We start from the raw sequence: 17,082 nt of genomic DNA, 5'->3' as shown, positions 1-17,082 counted from the left end.
TTATTTCTTCTAATTCTATTTTATTTCTATAAGCTACATAGTCATCCATAATAAAATTAAAAAATATTGTAACAATAATTTAAGTACAAACACATTTTAAATATTAAACAGAATTAATAAAATTAATTTTATATTAATTTTAGCTGGCGTATTTCCAACGCAAGAAGCTACGGAGCCTTTGGAGAACGTGAGTGGGAGTAAAACTCAGCAATTTAACGAAGTACAGACAGCTGGAAGTCAAGAATATGTGAAGAATCCGCCGTCAAGTCCATCGCCTTTAACTTCGACTTTTCCGCCATGGCCTACAACCGACGAAACGTTGTTCGATATCGTACCGGACGCTTTAGACGGAACTTTAAGATTAGATGATTTAAGTTGGAACGATGATTTCAGCGACGTCAAATCGCGAGTATACAGACAAGTGAGCGGCGAAATAGAGAAGAATTTAGAAAATATTCTGCGACAGGAAGGTGGAACGTCCATAATCAAAGTATACGATATCAATAAAGAAGGCGAAATAAAATTCAGAATAAGTCACCCACCTCGGAACGTTCCGAAAGAAAGTCAGGAATATATCGAAGATGTATTACGCAAAAATGGCAACATGATCGGGCAATATCATTTGAATAGACTTCACGTAGGAAAGCTCATCGATCAATGTGAATTTCTCGGATGCACCGAAAGCTGTAAATACGATTACCCCGATGCTGTATTTATGTGCACTTGTAATTTGGGAGAAACGTTACATTACGATGGCAAAACTTGCATCGACGACAGCGATCTGAGTAACGTCGACATGGATGAAACAACGACGCAATCCAGCATGGACTCAGTTAATGATTTTCAAGGTAGAAGTCGAAATCCGAGCGTAGTAAACTTCGAATCTCGACATCCCGGTACTTGGGAAAATACGAACTTCAAGACAAATTCGGCAGAAACGTCCGCATCGTCGTCAACTACGGAACACGTCGAGGATGACACTTCTCACTGGAATCACGACCATTTACATCATTCACAATCAGTGGGAACCACTACCGAAACACCGTCCTCCGTTAAATCATTTACTGCGGAATCAACGGTGGAATCGTTTACTGCTTCCATTTCTGAACAAAAATATGTTGAACCACAGCCTTCTGCTGAGCCAGAACCCAGCGCCGAGCCAGAACCGAGTGCCGAGCCAGAACCTAGCGCCGAGCCAGAACCTAGTGCCGAGCCAGAACCCAGCGCTGAACCAGAACCGAGTGCCGAGCCAGAACCAAGTGCCGAGCCAGAACCCAGCGCCGAACCAGAACCGAGTGCCGAGCCAGAATCTACCATTCCGCCAAAAATATATTCTCAATCAGAATTTACTGTTAAAATGGAATCTACAACTGAATTAGAATTTATCACCGAACCAAGTTCTTCTAAACCAGAACCTACTGCAAACTCAATACCTGTTACAGAATTGGCTCCTACAATTACTGATGAAACAGACGGTGAAGAAAAAGAAAAAACAGAATCGCATTATTTGACGACCACAGAGTATTTAGAATCAAAAACTGAAATGTCTAATCAATCTGAGCTCACTGTAAAATCGATATCTAGTGACGACGTTAAAATAAATAATGTGCCTACATCTTTTATTAATTTAAACAGTAAAAATAATAATTCTAAAATTAACGAAACTTTAACTATGAAGTCTAATGAAACATTGACGGACGATTCAGTCTCGCAAGTAATACCTTTAATAACTAAAACATCTGAAAATATTGACGATGTAGAAATGGAAGCGACAGTACAGTCTATTAACAACGACGATAAAGTAACCGAAAGTGCGATTACTGAAGCTAGTGCTACTACTTTAAATTATAAAAATTTAAAGCAAACTGATAACGTGAATACGACACCAGTTACAAATGAAAATCGCGAGGAATTCGTCACGGAGCAATTTACGCAAAATCCAAGCTCTCAAAAAAATAAAGAAAATAATTTTACCACCGAAATAAATTTAGATACGAAATTAAGTACTGTTCTAAATAAAAATTCCTCAATTGACGGAAGTGATTTAACAACTGAACAAAAATCGAGCGCTGACTCAGACGTTTTTGAGCAGAATATTTCAACTACTACGGCAGAACAAAAAACGGAATTGACTACTGCATCCGTGAATGACGACACGCATTCTTTCACAAGACATTTCCATACAATAGAAATAAATGGTGTTAATAATAGGCATACCGACACGTATAATACTAAAGTACACGAGACAACTTCAATACCAGAGACTATTTCAACTGAAATATTCACTCAGCCAATACCTGGATATCAATACCGAGAAGAAAATGCACCCGAGCCCGCGTTACAATCAAACGCGCCGAATTCGAACGAGAAAAATGTTATTGAACACATGCCGACGACGGTCTTTCCTAAAATACCGAAGAACTTTGCTCACAACGTCGAGCCACTGAAAGAACCTATCGTAAAATCGGCGGACGACGAACACATTATGCTGATACCAAAATCTGAGCAACCAATAGAGATACACGCAATAATTCCACAACTCATTCCAGAACAAGTCACGAATAGATCTTTGAGAACGGAAAATTCAACGGTAGGACAAAGCGGAGTTATAATTAACGATGAAATGAACGTAAAAAAATCTGAGAATACAACGCGTTCCAAGGAGGATATTATTCGTGCGAGTAACAAGCAAACGGCACGTCCCGAAGAAATTCAAGATCATTCAACGAGTCATCCTCTTCACCCAGCGATACTGCCGGAAAGCTCGGCAGATCATTTTACAGGAAAATCCGACGATCGACCGCTGGAAGACATGTCCCCGTTTTTGCCGGACGTTTATAAAGAAAAAGAGAGCATGAAAAAAGCTCCGCGTTTAGATAAAGACGAGCAAGACGTTCCGAATCCTTTTGAAACTCACGTCGACGATATTATAACGCAACGACCATTAATACGTGATAATGCAGGCCGAGCAAACGAAACGGAAATTAAAGACTTATTGAACGACGTTAATTTACATTCAACGAATAACATGAAGAACGTAGATACCGCGACAAAAACAGATACGGCGGATAATATAGCTAAGAATAATTTGAGCGCCAGTAAAATCATCAACGACACCGGATCTGAATATGTAAAAATATTACGTCAAAGTAGCTCTGTGAAATCAATTGATAATGATAAAACAAAGGAGATTACGAATCAGAAAAGCAACGGTTTCTCTGTGGACAACGAGGAGGAGCTGAGAGTGATTCCATTGGAGGTAAAAGTTAAATCAGATTCAATTTCACAAACTACAATACAGCCGATAGATAAGACAACAGAACACGCTGAAATCGACGTAACTTCTCCCGGAAAGAAAGTAAAGGAAAAAGTTGGAAGTATCGCCATCGAAAGCGACGCGTCGAGCTCGGAGAAACCAGAAGAAAACGCTGTCGAAGATAACTACAATGACATCACGGATGAAACGTTGCCGAAGGGATACCGACACGATAACATTCCGAACAAAATTAAAGAGGCGTCCAAGAAAACGATTTTAAAAGATTTCAACTCGCTGAAAATTCCTTACAACGATCCGTCGTTGATCGCATTCGACGCAGGAAAAAAAAAGAACGAGACGAGCGAGAAAATATCATCCGATATATCACCGCTTTCAACGATAACGAAAATGGAAGCTCGCACGGAGGATAGCAGAATAACCACCGAAGAACCCGTGTTGCCCATAGAAATTCAACAAGAAATATCCACGACGATGGCAGGCGACAAAGTCGAAGCGACTACGATCATCGACGATGGCAAGCGCGAAGAGAACGATACGGAATCGCCGAACGTCGGTCAGCCTGGCGAAAAAGAAATTGCTACGATGCCGATTACGACGACTCAAGCGATTTTGGAGACCAAAACCACGGCTCAGATCCCGATTTTGCCGGAGGAATTGCAAACGACCGAGAGCGACATGTTAACAACAACGCTGAGCGAAGAAGCATCGATCGATGGCAAGAAAATGAAAGCCGCCGACGAGACAGTTTCAACAGCTGACGCTGACGACGAAGCGAAAAAGAACGAAGGCGAGGGAGAAAGTTCTGATGTAACGGACACGTCGGAGAGAAACATGGCAGCGACGACGGTCTACGAAAACAACGTGAGCCTGGAATCTGAACGGAAGACGGAATACGATGGAAACGCGCGAGCAGGCACGACGGAAAGAATGAAGATCGAAACTACTCCCGTGACGAACGCGGAGAAACATATTACGAGCGACGTGGAAATAACTTCGCCTATGCCGAACGACGCCACCACCACGGAAGACGTCAGACCGGTTACGGAAGTAATAGATGACACGCAACCGATGATCGACTACAGAATGCTGTTCACAACTATTCCGCCGAGACCGATAGCCGACTCGGAGCTGTCCGAAGAGGAGCTCAGGGTGATTCCGCTGGAAAAGAGTTCGGAGAACAAGAAGAAGTCCATCGATAAAAAAGGATTCGACAAGTACAAGTACAAAAAAGATAAGGACCTAAGCTCGGAGGAAGAAGATGTTACGACAGAAAAATCCGACTCGACCGTCCTCCCCGAGACGAAGCCGCCGATCGCTGCCGCTGGAGACCACGAGGAATTAGACGACAGCGTGGTGAGCTCGGACGTGGATCCGAATTTGCCCAGGTTTACCTTAGCGGACAAGGAGGGTAATATTCTGCCTATATCGAAGTGGAAAGACACGACTTACGCGGAGAGAAACGAGAACAGGGCCACCGAAAAGCCTAAGAGCTATCCCAGCTTCATTCCCGTCTCGGAAGAGATAATAGAATCTGTACCGGTCACAGAGCCCTACATAATCATGCGAAATTCTCGTCCCGCAGTCGTATCGAACACCACGAAGAGCACGGCTGCGAACGAGACGACCGCCGATAGCCTCACCGAAGCGAACGTTACAACCGAGCCGAATGTAACATTTTTCACGGATCAATTATTCGGCGACGAAGTGGAAGGAGACCGCGTTACGGAACAACCGACCACGATCTTAACTTCATCGCTGGACATGAAAATCGAGAGCACTACTGTCGCTAACAATCCTCCGGAAATTTTACCTCCCGACGTCCTTTCGAAATGCATCGCGGGCCAATTTCAATGCGTTAATGGAACTTCTAGAAGTGGCGCGTATTGCGTGCCACAATCTGCCAAGTGTGACTCCGAGATCGACTGTTCCGACGGCTCGGATGAATTTAATTGCGAGGCGGAGAATTGCTCGAGTAATTTCCGCTGCGCCAGCGGACAATGTCTGAAGAGGAATCTCGTCTGCAACGAAGTTAAAGATTGCGACGACGGCAGCGACGAGCGCGACTGCGAAAATTGGCGGTGCCAGTCTGACGAATTCCGGTGTACGAGTGGTAAGTGCCGCGTAATCAACGTGCGAACATTTTATAATTAATATATTTAATTTAAATTTATTTTAAAAGTACCAAATAATTAATATATTTAATTTAAATTTATTTTAAAAATACCAAATGCAATAATTTTAATTATAAAAATTTCCGATTGCAGGCAGCTGTATTCCGGAATTGTGGCGATGCGACGGTCGTTCCGATTGCGAGGGAAATCAGGACGAGTACAATTGTACGGAAATCTGCGAAAGCAACGAATATCTGTGTCCAGCGGAGAAGAGATGCATCCCGCAAGCATTGCGTTGCAATGGAGCTGCCGATTGCATTAACGGGGAAGATGAAAAGCTATGCGACTGTACCGCGGATCAATTTAAATGTCAAAACGGCGGATGTATATCGCGAACTCAAACCTGCGACGGTGTCAGTAATTGTCCGGACTATTCGGACGAATGGAATTGCCTAATTGCCAATACTACTATGGATAAAAATCTCACTAATGTAGAGACCGACGACACGGCGAGCGAATTGACTAATCGCGTGCCATTTTTAAAGATAAGGTATTTAAAAAGTATTTATTATCTTTTTAATTTAAATATTTTTTGTAAGCTCAAAATCACGAATCAAGAACTATTTTATTTTTAAAAATGTAGGCGTGAATAATTATCAAGAAATTATTTCTTCTCTTAACATCTTGAAATTAATTAACAAATATTTATAATATATTATAATTGAACAAAAATTGTAAGAATAAAAAAATCTTAAAATTAGCAATAAGTACTACGTTGCGTTTGTATAATAATTTTTTTTTTCTTTTTCTATGTGCAGACAACACGACGGCGATTATCAACTAGTCTGCTCGGACGGGTGGAGCGAGGAATTCAGCGATTCTTATTGTCAGGCTCTAGGATACGCCGGATCCGACGAGACAATCGAATCGTTCACGTGGGATAGAAGTCAGACAATTCTAAGACTGAAAACGAATCCTAATTATCGCCTGCCGCTAGTCACGAATTTAGAGGAAGTAGAGTTCTGTATATCGGACAAGGTCGTGCAAGTTTCGTGCCAGGAGTTCGTCTGCGGTATGCACTACGCGGAGGAACCGAGAGCGAAATCGGCAGACGAGGCGCCAGCGAATCACGAACAATGGCCCAGCGTGGCTTTGCTGAAAGAATCGGAAATTGGGACCGCTTGTACGGCCAGCATACTCGGCCCTATGCACGCTCTAACTAGTTATTCTTGTATCTACAGGTAATTTAATATAAAAATAGTTGGCCTTCACATTTCTCGATTTAGTAATTTCTCGTCGACTTGTAAAATAAAATACTTTGCTTTTAACATAACGTGATAGCTAATTCTATATGTAAATATGATTTTCGAAACTCTGTTCTGTAGGCACAAGAAAAAGAGCAGATGGCAACTATTCACCGGTGGAAATATGTTGAAGGGACACAGGGTGAAAAATATCGTGCCCTATCCTCAAGTGAAATATAATCGAGTCTTTTATAACAATGATATTGCTTTGATCGAATTAGAAGAGCCATTGGTATTTTCTAAAAACGTTAGCGCCGCGTGTCTTTCTACACAGCCTGTCCAGGTATAATTTTATTTAAATATTCTAATAAAGTTACGCTTAGCTAATCATTTTAATTAATGCGTTTACATCTTTAATTCAATTTTCAGGCGAGGCAAATTTGCATAACGGCAGGATGGGGATTTATTAACGAGAAAACGAGTTTGCAACAGTATCTCAAATTCTTGCCCGTTCAAACGAACGATAAATGTAATGCTACGAGTCGTTATGCAAAATTCATTACGGGACACGATATATGCACGAACGAAGGGCCTTGTCACGTAAGTTCGACATGAAAGTTCGCTATAATAGCAATTCCTTTTTTTTTTTATTTTTTTATTGAGTGATCTAAGGCATGTCGCCGTTTCACTTACCTTTATATTTTCCGGTTAGGTTGGTTTTTTTTTTGGTCTTTGCGTCTGTCTATTCGTCTGTCCGTCCGTCCTTCCTTCCTTCCTTCCTTCCTTCCTTCCCTCCTTCCCTCCTTCCCTCCTTCGCTCCTCCGCTCCTTCGCTCCTTCGCTCCTTTCCTCCTTCCCTGCGTCCGACCGTTCTTCCGTGGCGATATCCTGGATTATCCTGTCGTAATGTAGCACTTTAAATCACTGAAACACTATATTACACTGCTCTGCTTTTTTTATGATCACAATCACTATCATTAACACTATCACTCGAGAGACGAACGACCGAGAGAATGACGGTGGATTATCGCGGCGATTTTTTACGGTTTAAATTAAGAAGCGCGACGAACGATCATGTCTTGTTTAAATTTACAGTCTCGGTATTCGCAGCGTTGCTCACTTCCTCCGGGTCTTCATCGGGTTGTCCTCGATCTCGAGAAGTTTCTTGAGTAGCCGGCCGGCTACGGATGTGAAGCGAGAGATCACTTTTAATTCTTCGTTCGAATCTCTGTCGGTGAAACGCCGAGGCTTGCGCACTTTGCGCGGTGAACGAGACGCGCCGCGATAACGAAATAATCCTCCGCGCACTTTGTCTTTCTTAAGTTCTCCGTAAATCACTTGTCCGAAACGGGGTAAGAATCGCGGCCGCGGCGAAGAAGGCGGGAGAAGTGCAGATCGCGTATCCTGACGTTGGCGATTACCGGAACTTGTCGAAGAAAATTCATGATGGAAGCGCCGGTCGAAAATGCCCGACGCGGCTAATATCAGGTCGAACGCTCCGCGCGCCGAACCCGCCAAGTAATCTTGTCCTTCCGAAGCACTTTTTCGACGCCCGAAATAAAGCTCAAAACGATGAGCGGAATGACCCAAGATAGCAGAATATGATCGTTCGTTACCGAGTCGACACCGTCGACACTTATTTGTATGCCGCACTTCCTATCCGCGGTCGAAAATACGCCTAGTCGCGGAGCGATTAACGACGCGTCTTCACGCCCGAGGCTCCATGACTAGACTGAAGTACTGACCGTTAGAGATTTCGGCCCTTAGATAGAAAGAGACGACCGCGTAAAAAGAGCGAGACAGCAATATGTCCAACCGTCAACTGGACGCTGTCCTTTTCGTACAAAATTTTCGGAAGCGTTGAGACCGATGCCGAATTAATCTATTCTTAATATTAACGCGATCGTCGAACTCGAGGCGTTCTCTCACAAAAAGAATTACGCACATTAACATTGGCAACTGACGTTAACTCTCGGCACGAAGCGAACTGAGAAAGAAAGAGAGAGAGAGAAGCAATCGGCGTCGGAAAGAGAGCAACAATTAACAGTTAATACACGTATTATATCAATTTTTTTTAATAAGAAAAATAATGAATAAATTACTTTTCGTTTTCAGAATGACGAAGGAGCACCGTTGATGTGTGCCAGTGAATCTCAGAGTACTTCAGAAAAATGGGAAATCCAAGGCTTGCTGAGTCGTCACAGCAGATGCTCGAGGGATCACTCTGCGATTTATTCCAGCTTGGAACCAGCGCTTTCGTGGTTGCGCGAAACAGTGCCAGCTTTACGAACACGAAGCTAAATTATTATTATGTCAATCATTTCGAAATACATAAGAATCCGATACTTTGTTAGACGGAAAGAATTGTAACTTTAATAAGCTAGAAGAAAAATCGTGATTCTATTGTATGACGACGACAGAGGGTAAAAATTGTGAGATCTGCTTCCTTAATTTTCTTTGTTCTTAAAAAGATGTATACATTTACTTCTGTACGTTTTTTTTTTTTTAATTTTAATGTTCCTACTGTTAGCACGAAAAATATTTTAATAACTCTCGAATATCGCGTCGAAAGTTGTAAAAAGTTTACGAAGGAAGCGTTTAAATTTGACATGAAACTTGTGACATTTATGAGAATCTTATGACAAAATTATACCGATTTATAATTAAGGAAATAATATGTAAATAATGTATAAAGTAATTGTTTATTGTGGATGATATGGTATAAGAATTTATTAGGTCTCTTAAAGATAAATTTTCTTGCAATCCTTTTACAATTTTAATTCGTTACTACATTTACACGAAGCTCATTATTGCTCGAAACAAAAGTAAAATTATGTTTGTGATATAATTGATTATTAAAAATATTTTGTCTGCTTTATATACATCAATTATAAGTTAATAAGAGACCGATACATATGCATGTCCCATTATATGAATCAACAGTTTGTCTCAGAGATCCTAAATAAGGATTTTTGAAATGAACCATGAATAGTACTAGACAATAGATAGGATAAATGTATATAATATGATTATTTTTTAATAAAATACATTGTTATAGATTAAATAATAAAATATGTTCACGTATATACATAGTCATTTACGAGTGCGTATTTTTATATTTCGAATAAAATTGGTAAATAAATGTATCCTATCTACAAAAAATTTTATAAAGATTTTACAACTTCTTGCTTTTAAAATTCTCTATAATAAATAAGTTAGACAAAAATTGATAAAAGTAAAATTGCACTGTAAAAAGTTGAGGCAAATGAGAAATATTTATTATGTATTAAAATTCATTATAAATTTAGTAATTTATTAAAATAGAATACATAATTTTTTTTTTATTAATCATCTATTTGTTTCTTTGGCCTAGCTGCTATTTCTGCAGCTGTGACAGCATTATTTAAAACAATTAATGATTCTGATATACTATTTATAACTGCATTATATTTTGTTAGCAGATCTTGTACATGTGTACTCAGATCTTTAAAATCCTCATAAGCCTCAAGATATGACAGTGATATTTTGTTAAATGTTTTATTTAATTCAGGTGCATCTCTGATAAGATCTGACTCAAGCACAGGTGTAAGTTCCTCCACTTTAGTTAACAGCTTGTGATTTTCCATAATTTCTGGCTCCATTGTAATTAACATTTGCATTTTGGCACTGACAGGTATGTCAATGTCTTCAAAAGTAGGTTCTAAATATCCATTTAACTCTGGCAAACGCTTGATAAGCACATTTGGTTTTTCTCTACCAGACAATGCTGAGCTAATTAGTGAATTGACATCTGAGAGTCTATCAACGATGACATTTGATGGCTCTGGATCGTCAATGTTTATTGCCTTGCCGAGTCCGTACACCTGCTTTTCTAAATTTGCAATTCTGTCTTCCAGCAGTTTGATGGATGACATTTCACATGCTAAAATACAAAAACATAGGCAGATGAAAAAGCTAAGTGTTGCACAAAACTCAAACTGCGGAGTAACATTAATAACTAAAATTACCTACCCATTTATTTGTAATAAATTAATTTAAAAAGTATTTCTTTCAGATTTGACAACAAAATTTTATACAAATAGCAATTGGAACTTGGACGTAGAAAAACATGACACAAACTAAATATTCCGTTCCGAGGGTGAAGCCACATTAGATAGGACGTCGAGTAGTGCCATCGCACGTGAAATGCATAAGCTGCATAAGCATTTCATGTGTGATGACCCTAAAAGATATAACCTATCACCAAAGTATAAGCAGCAGACTGCAGCCAATAACTGAACAGAGTTCGGTGCAGAGCAGAGAGCCCAACTCGGAATCGCGGCTTCCACGCGACAGATGCAGAGGCTCGTCCGTGTGAAGCGCTTTTCAGCTGCCGTCGAAGAGATCAATTGCGATTAATGTTTAAACTTAACAGTAAAATAAAAGGATTTTGTAATAATTGTAATTTATATTATGAATAAACTGCTTTATATATTACATATAGGGGGAAGTAAAAGGGCAGTAAAAAACACCTTTATATATATATAATATATAGAGAAGCTTATTCATAATATAAATTATAAAATATAATATAAATTACAATCATTACAAATGGAATTTTGCTATAATTGATGAGTTTCTCAAGGCTTAAGATTTATTAATCCATTGTAGACCGGGTCTAACATGATTGGTTAATTTTTTACGTAAAGCTTACTACGGTAATGTAAATCGGGCCTGATGGTAACATTGCACTTCCTTAGGCCTCGAAACCGAGAGTTTTGACTGTCTACTATCTCCGCGTGAACCGTGCCGTTACGCCGACCAATCCCGCTCGAAGGAACCGTTACAAGTTTTCCGTTGTATGCGTGTTTGAACGATCTAGTGCACATTTGTCATCCGCGCGCTACGAACCACTCCCGTGGCGGTGTTATCCTGTGTTTTCCAGATCAACGGTAAGTCGTGGATGAAAGAAAATCGGCGGGCCGGGTGTTTCCGGGGATGGCCTTTCCGTCGCCACACTTCCCGGACGAGATAAATTGATGGGTAAACGTGTGGACGATGGCGGTCGCACAAGAGGCTGGATCTCTCGTGCAACGAAATCGCGGCGCACGCGGAGTAAAGAATGCCGAATATGTCGACCGCAACAGTTTCGTGCGGAAAAAAAAAGACAAAAAAACAAAAGAAAGCGGAATACCGTCCGTCTGAGGATACCCTGTAGCTCGGTTGTTCGATCAATTTCCTGCGAACCGTGCTCTAGGATTCGACGGCAATTACGACGGGCCACGAACCTCGATCACGACCCGTCTGTCGATTTTACTCGCGGCCGGTCGCCGTCGGTGCGGCCGCCGCTAAGTCGTCCAGGCTTCCGGAAGCCGACTATGATCGCGATGGCTCGATTTTGACCAATTTAATTAACCGAGCATGCCGAGGGGTTGCATTAGGCTGTTGCGTCGCTCGGCGTAGCCGAAACCCTGATACATGAACGACTAACCTGTCATTCTATGATTTTCAGTTGAGAACAAACGGAGCAACATGGCTGTTAACGTGTACGCAACGAATATGACTTCTGACAATCTTAGTCGTCACGATATGCTCGCGTGGGTAAACGACTGCCTGCAATCGTCGTTCACCAAGATCGAAGAGCTGTGTACAGGAGCGGTTTATTGTCAGTTCATGGACATGCTTTTCCCAGGCAGCGTGCCCTTGAAAAGAGTCAAGTTTAAGACAAACTTGGAACACGAGTATATACAGAATTTCAAAATTCTCCAAGGTGGCTTCAAAAAAATGAACGTGGATAAGGTAAGAGCGAGCAATTACCTTCGTTTTGATTATTCTGACGGCGTTACTTTAAGAACACTTAACGTACGGCGTGAAACTTACCCATAAGATTAAAGATGATTTTAGATAGGTATTCAAAGGTAAGCCAACGCGATACGCGCAGCGTAGGCGTGACGTTACGTCAAGATTTAAAGATCACATTGCCCTGCGTATACTTGTAGCGTAAACTTTGCAACAAAATCGGTGGATGAGATTCATAATGATATGACCATGGAAATGGTTCAGGTTATACCAGTGGACAAGCTGATAAAAGGGCGCTTTCAAGATAACTTTGAGTTTCTACAGTGGTTCAAAAAGTTTTTCGACGCGAATTACGACGGGCGCGAGTACGACGCATACGAGGCGCGCGGCTGCATACCCCTGGGTTCCGGCGTGGACGGAACTCACACATTGTCGAATCCTCAATTGGTACCGTTGCCGCCGCAGTCGAAGCAGCCACAAATGCAACAAAGACACATACAGCAACGTAACAGCTACCCGCGGCAGCCACAGGGTATATTGCCGCAGTTTCGATTTTACGTGGCCGCTTCCTGCATGCTATATGTTTAGACGACGTTTCGCAAGAACAAATACCACACGTGTTAGCGCGCACCCGCACATGCAATTTATTATGCAATAGACGGCAATAGTATTGTACCTCTATTTCTTTTAGCCACGTTAATTTGCGTCTGTGTATATAGAGTAGTAAGTTACAAGCTAGTTGTACAATGTTACACGTGTAAACGCATACCTCACGTTACATGCACTTTTAAATATAATATTCCACGTCGCAAAAGTATAAAAGCCTAACTGATCTGACTTGCGGTAATTACATAAAATACATACACAAGTTAGGATGTTAAATACTTTCCCCACACCTGCCTAGGATTTATTATAGACTAATAGGAAGAATTCTAGACTCGTTTATTTTAAACAGTCTCTTAAAGAATTTATTTTTCAATATTAAAATTAATTTCTACTCCCGTGTTTTACTCAGAATTTTTTTTACATGTAATTTGGTTTTATTTTCTTTTGTTGCACACATCTTTCGCTCCTCCTTTGCAGATTGTGCCAATTGATAGGCTGGTGAAAGGCAGGTTCCAAGACAACTTTGAGTTTTTGCAATGGTTCAAGAAATTCTTTGACGCAAACTACTCGGGAGCGGAGCCATACGACGCGCTTGCTATGCGAGGAGGAGAAGCTATGGGTAGCGGTGGAAATAACGCACCCCGTGGTGGTTCTAACATCAAACCACGTATTTCTCCACGTGAAACTGTAAATTCGTCTAAACCGGCTCCTCGTGCTACTGGTACAGCATTTATTTTTTAACGTAAAAAAAAAAGAAATTGAGTTTATAACACCATTTTGAAAACGAATGAGATTTAATGATATAGAGAAGGAAATAATCTTTACGAGAAGTTTAAACATTAACACAGATTTTTTTTTTTTTTACTAATAATTGAGAATGACTTGATTGCTTGATTACTCTTTGATACGAAGATCCTATTAATCTTACCGCAACAGGCAAAGTAATAGTTAGAGATATAATGAATATCGAGTCGGCAAGATAGGGTAGACCAAAGATAGGTTGAATTATTTGTGAAATTTGTTGCAATTAAATTTTCGACATAAAAATGAAATTTAATTCCTCGCTACCAATAGGAGTTTCAATTATTGCTCATGTTATTGCCACTAATGTCCTCGATAAATTGAATTGAAATAAAATTTACCTTTAGGTGAGGAACGACCATCTACCATGAGTGCAGATAGTACAAACAATTTAGGTGAAAATTGATAAACTTTTTTTTTTAATTCGTCACTTATATATTGCTTCTATAGTTCCATATATGTTTTAATACTGAGGTGAAAAAGCATATGAAGGAAAGGCATAGAGTAAAAGTTATGTGTGTGTTCCTAGTAGTTTCTATACTCCCTGATTACAATATCTGAATGGTAACTTTAATTAATACTAATTACTACAATACGTGAAAAAAAAAAATAATTACCAGGCCACTCATAATTTCAATAAAAATCTAAATACAGTTCTTAGAGCAAGATATGCAGTTACAATATATTATTCTTTCGTTGACGTAAATTTTATAACTTGCACTAATTTAGTTATCCGTATCAACACTAATCTATAGTCACTGTCGTTACCCAAATTTTTTATTTCTTAAGAGTACTTGTCTGTGGGATTTTCTTTTACCGCATACTATAAATATTTTATGTATATATATATTTTATATGTGTATGTGTGCGTATATACATATATAATATATACGAATAAACATATTTATATGTATTTCTGTAAAACTTTAATTAATTATTAGATTGTAAAATATACTGTGCATGATTTTAAATATTATTTCTGCATGCATTATTTTGCTTGCCACAAATTAGCTTGTATTTTTATATGTTAGGTAGCTTTATCAATTTCTACATGAATTGATGTATATAATCGTGATATAAATTGTTGTAATTTATATTACAGAAGTATAAGTAATAACTTTATAGTTTTAACATGCTTTAAAATATTTTAACAATGTTTTAAAAAAATTATTCTTTTTTATATAGTAAATAAAGTTCAGCCGCCATATCGTGCACCACCCAAAACTACAGTCGGCAACCGTGGCGATAACGGAAAAGTTGAGGAACTTAGTGCACAGGTATTACACGCACGTTTTATTTGCATTCAATAAATGTTTTCTGTATATATCTTTTTTAACAAAAATTAATAAAATGTTTTAGCTGGTCGAAATGAAAATGTCAGTCGAAGGTTTGGAAAAGGAGAGAGATTTCTATTTTGGAAAGTTACGTGACATAGAAGTCATGTGCCAAGATTGCGAGAACAACGGGGATCCGCCACCAATTGTACAGAAAATTTTAGAAGTTCTTTATGCAACGGAGGTAATTTATGTTCATGCAAATATATTTTCGAACTGGCATCATTTTTCTTTGGATAAAATGCATATCAAGTTTATAATATTGTTATTCATATTTTTTTTTTCTTTTTAGGACGGTTTTGCTCCACCCGAAGAACTGGAAGGCGACGGACTTGCGCCTGATGATGAGGAGGAATATTAACCTTTTTTATTTACGGATATAATCGAAATGAACAGCAAATTATCCAAGTGCGTTTTACTTTATTATATCTGCGAACCAATATCCTTTATATAATTATTACATAAGCTATGTTACATGAGTAAATTCAACAGTTTTAACGCGAATTGTGAATACATTTTGTTACTACAATCTCACCGAAATCATTAAGACTCGCACGATATTAGGATAGATTTAAGTTGGTTAGTGCACTTGAATAACTTGTTCTTTATTGGCCGTTGAGGAATGTGTGTGAAGGAGATTAGAAGAAAAAAAAAATTAATTAGAAGTCACAAATTATTACAATTCCTTATAGCGTTAAAATAGAGTTCCAAAGATCTATGACTCAAATTGCCTCAAAATTTTATGGGTACCCATCAATGTTGTCATACATCCGTATTGTTACGTAGCGATTTACGTTAACTACACATTTTTTTTTAATGCGTGAGTGTTTTGTTTGTAATTGTATTAAGTTTGTATCGATAATGAATCACGAAGCTCCTATCAACAATTTCATCTTCTGAAATCTTTAATCATTTGAAAACATTAATCCTACTGAGCAGCTTGGTGCTGCTCGATCTATTCCAATCGTTTTCTATGTGCAATATGTCCGATACACTTGTGGTTTTGTGTGAAGCAATAGGTTTTCATTGCGAGATACAATTTGAATCGTGTTAATTAAAATTCAACTTCCGCTTTGTCATTTGTCTGCGTTCAACGTAGAGGCTATTACATGTCCTCATAGAAACACAAATACCACATGCATAGCATCCAGACATTTTGATTTCAGTAAATTAGTGTGTGCTTCGTGAAGGCAGATTGCAAGACAAAATGGTACGCTTATACACCCGATTACTGAATTATAAAGATGTGAAAGACTAAAGTTAAAACTCTTATTAAAGATTCATCTATTGATGTTTATACAAATCAATTTTAGAAAATAAAACGATCATGTTTGCATCTCCATGACAGTCTCTCGGGATATAATGGCCTTAAAATGCGGTGAATTTGAGATTCCGATAAAATACTCAGAATCGCACGAGTAATTGTTTCTTAAATTATATGATGATGTCGTCGACTGCGACGTTGCTACGTTTTATTTTCACAAATAAAAATTGTAAAATTATACGTTCCGAGAGCGAGCGAGTGAGAGGAACAATGAGCGAAAGGATTGCGGCATGTAGACGTTTTTGTAAACGCTTACGTGTTTTCAGCACGATGTATGCTTTTAATACTATTGGTTTCGACTGTCGAGATCAACATTGATTGTAAATGCGTCATAATCGAATTAATTTAAGCAAAAAAGAAAAAAAAAAAAGAACGTCGATTATCGTGAAATAATTGTTTAGGATGTAATTTACACTACGTGCTACGTCTTTATTAAATTTCAGCGAGAAAGAAATATACGGTTTGGCTTGCGCTCTATTCTCATTGCTCTGTATTCGTGCTTCAAAATTAAAAACTTTAATGCCGATATAATAAACGTTTAATAAAATCGACTCGAGTGCGGATTATTTTCGTATCCTCGAATGTGCGCAAGACGTTACATGCGAAAG

The 17,082-nt window shown here is 39.1% G+C and overlaps 4 protein-coding genes across 7 annotated transcripts in view; 2 read left to right on the top strand and 2 right to left on the bottom strand.

Moving 5' to 3' along the window:
* LOC139111499 (uncharacterized) overlaps positions 1–9,886 on the top strand; it is a 38,799-nt gene extending 28,913 nt beyond the window's left edge. For both annotated transcript variants that reach the window (XM_070671825.1, XM_070671823.1), the window contains 6 exons: positions 144–5,387; positions 5,542–5,938; positions 6,207–6,629; positions 6,774–6,975; positions 7,062–7,232; positions 8,747–9,886. In XM_070671825.1, coding sequence (XP_070527926.1) covers positions 144–5,387; positions 5,542–5,938; positions 6,207–6,629; positions 6,774–6,975; positions 7,062–7,232; positions 8,747–8,932 — 6,623 coding nt within the window. In that variant the 3' untranslated portion in view covers positions 8,933–9,886. The remainder of the gene's footprint in view (positions 1–143; positions 5,388–5,541; positions 5,939–6,206; positions 6,630–6,773; positions 6,976–7,061; positions 7,233–8,746) is intronic.
* LOC139111511 (circadian clock-controlled protein daywake) overlaps positions 1–17,082 on the bottom strand; it is a 131,538-nt gene that overhangs the window by 56,781 nt on the left and 57,675 nt on the right. The window lies entirely within an intron of this gene.
* On the bottom strand, positions 9,330–10,803 carry LOC139111517 (dynactin subunit 3). The gene is made up of 2 exons (XM_070671854.1): positions 10,643–10,803; positions 9,330–10,553 (listed from the first exon to the last, which is right to left on the bottom strand). Exons 1-2 carry the CDS (start codon positions 10,644–10,646, stop codon positions 9,976–9,978), a joined length of 582 nt encoding a protein of 193 aa, XP_070527955.1. The 5' UTR covers positions 10,647–10,803; the 3' UTR covers positions 9,330–9,975.
* On the top strand, positions 11,408–17,025 carry Eb1 (microtubule-associated protein RP/EB family member 1). 3 transcript variants are annotated; one of them, XM_070672131.1, is made up of 7 exons: positions 11,408–11,562; positions 12,123–12,409; positions 13,493–13,736; positions 14,164–14,211; positions 15,002–15,093; positions 15,176–15,334; positions 15,443–17,025. In XM_070672131.1, the coding sequence occupies exons 2-7, from the start codon at positions 12,143–12,145 to the stop codon at positions 15,509–15,511; spliced, it is 879 nt and encodes a 292-aa protein (XP_070528232.1). In that variant the 5' UTR covers positions 11,408–11,562; positions 12,123–12,142; the 3' UTR covers positions 15,512–17,025. The 3 variants fall into 3 exon arrangements, with proteins under 3 accessions (XP_070528232.1, XP_070528234.1, XP_070528233.1); XM_070672133.1 differs by lacking the exon at positions 14,164–14,211; XM_070672132.1 differs by lacking the exons at positions 13,493–13,736; positions 14,164–14,211 and adding an exon at positions 12,674–12,941.

The sequence above is a fragment of the Cardiocondyla obscurior genome, linkage group LG24 (genome assembly GCF_019399895.1).
Source record: "Cardiocondyla obscurior isolate alpha-2009 linkage group LG24, Cobs3.1, whole genome shotgun sequence".
Classification (NCBI taxonomy): domain Eukaryota; kingdom Metazoa; phylum Arthropoda; class Insecta; order Hymenoptera; family Formicidae; genus Cardiocondyla; species Cardiocondyla obscurior.
Note: the sequence above shows the minus strand (reverse complement) of the source record. Positions and strands in the feature narration are given on the sequence as shown.

Bases quoted from the DNA above. Each gene is read 5' to 3' on its own strand.
- Eb1 (XM_070672131.1), top strand. From the start codon at position 12,143: ATGGCTGTTAACGTGTACGCAACGAATATGACTTCTGACAATCTTAGT. The intron at 15,094-15,175 runs GTATTACACGCA...AAAATGTTTTAG, and splicing joins TTGAGGAACTTAGTGCACAG to CTGGTCGAAATGAAAATGTC. The intron at 15,335-15,442 runs GTAATTTATGTT...TTTTCTTTTTAG, and splicing joins AAGTTCTTTATGCAACGGAG to GACGGTTTTGCTCCACCCGA.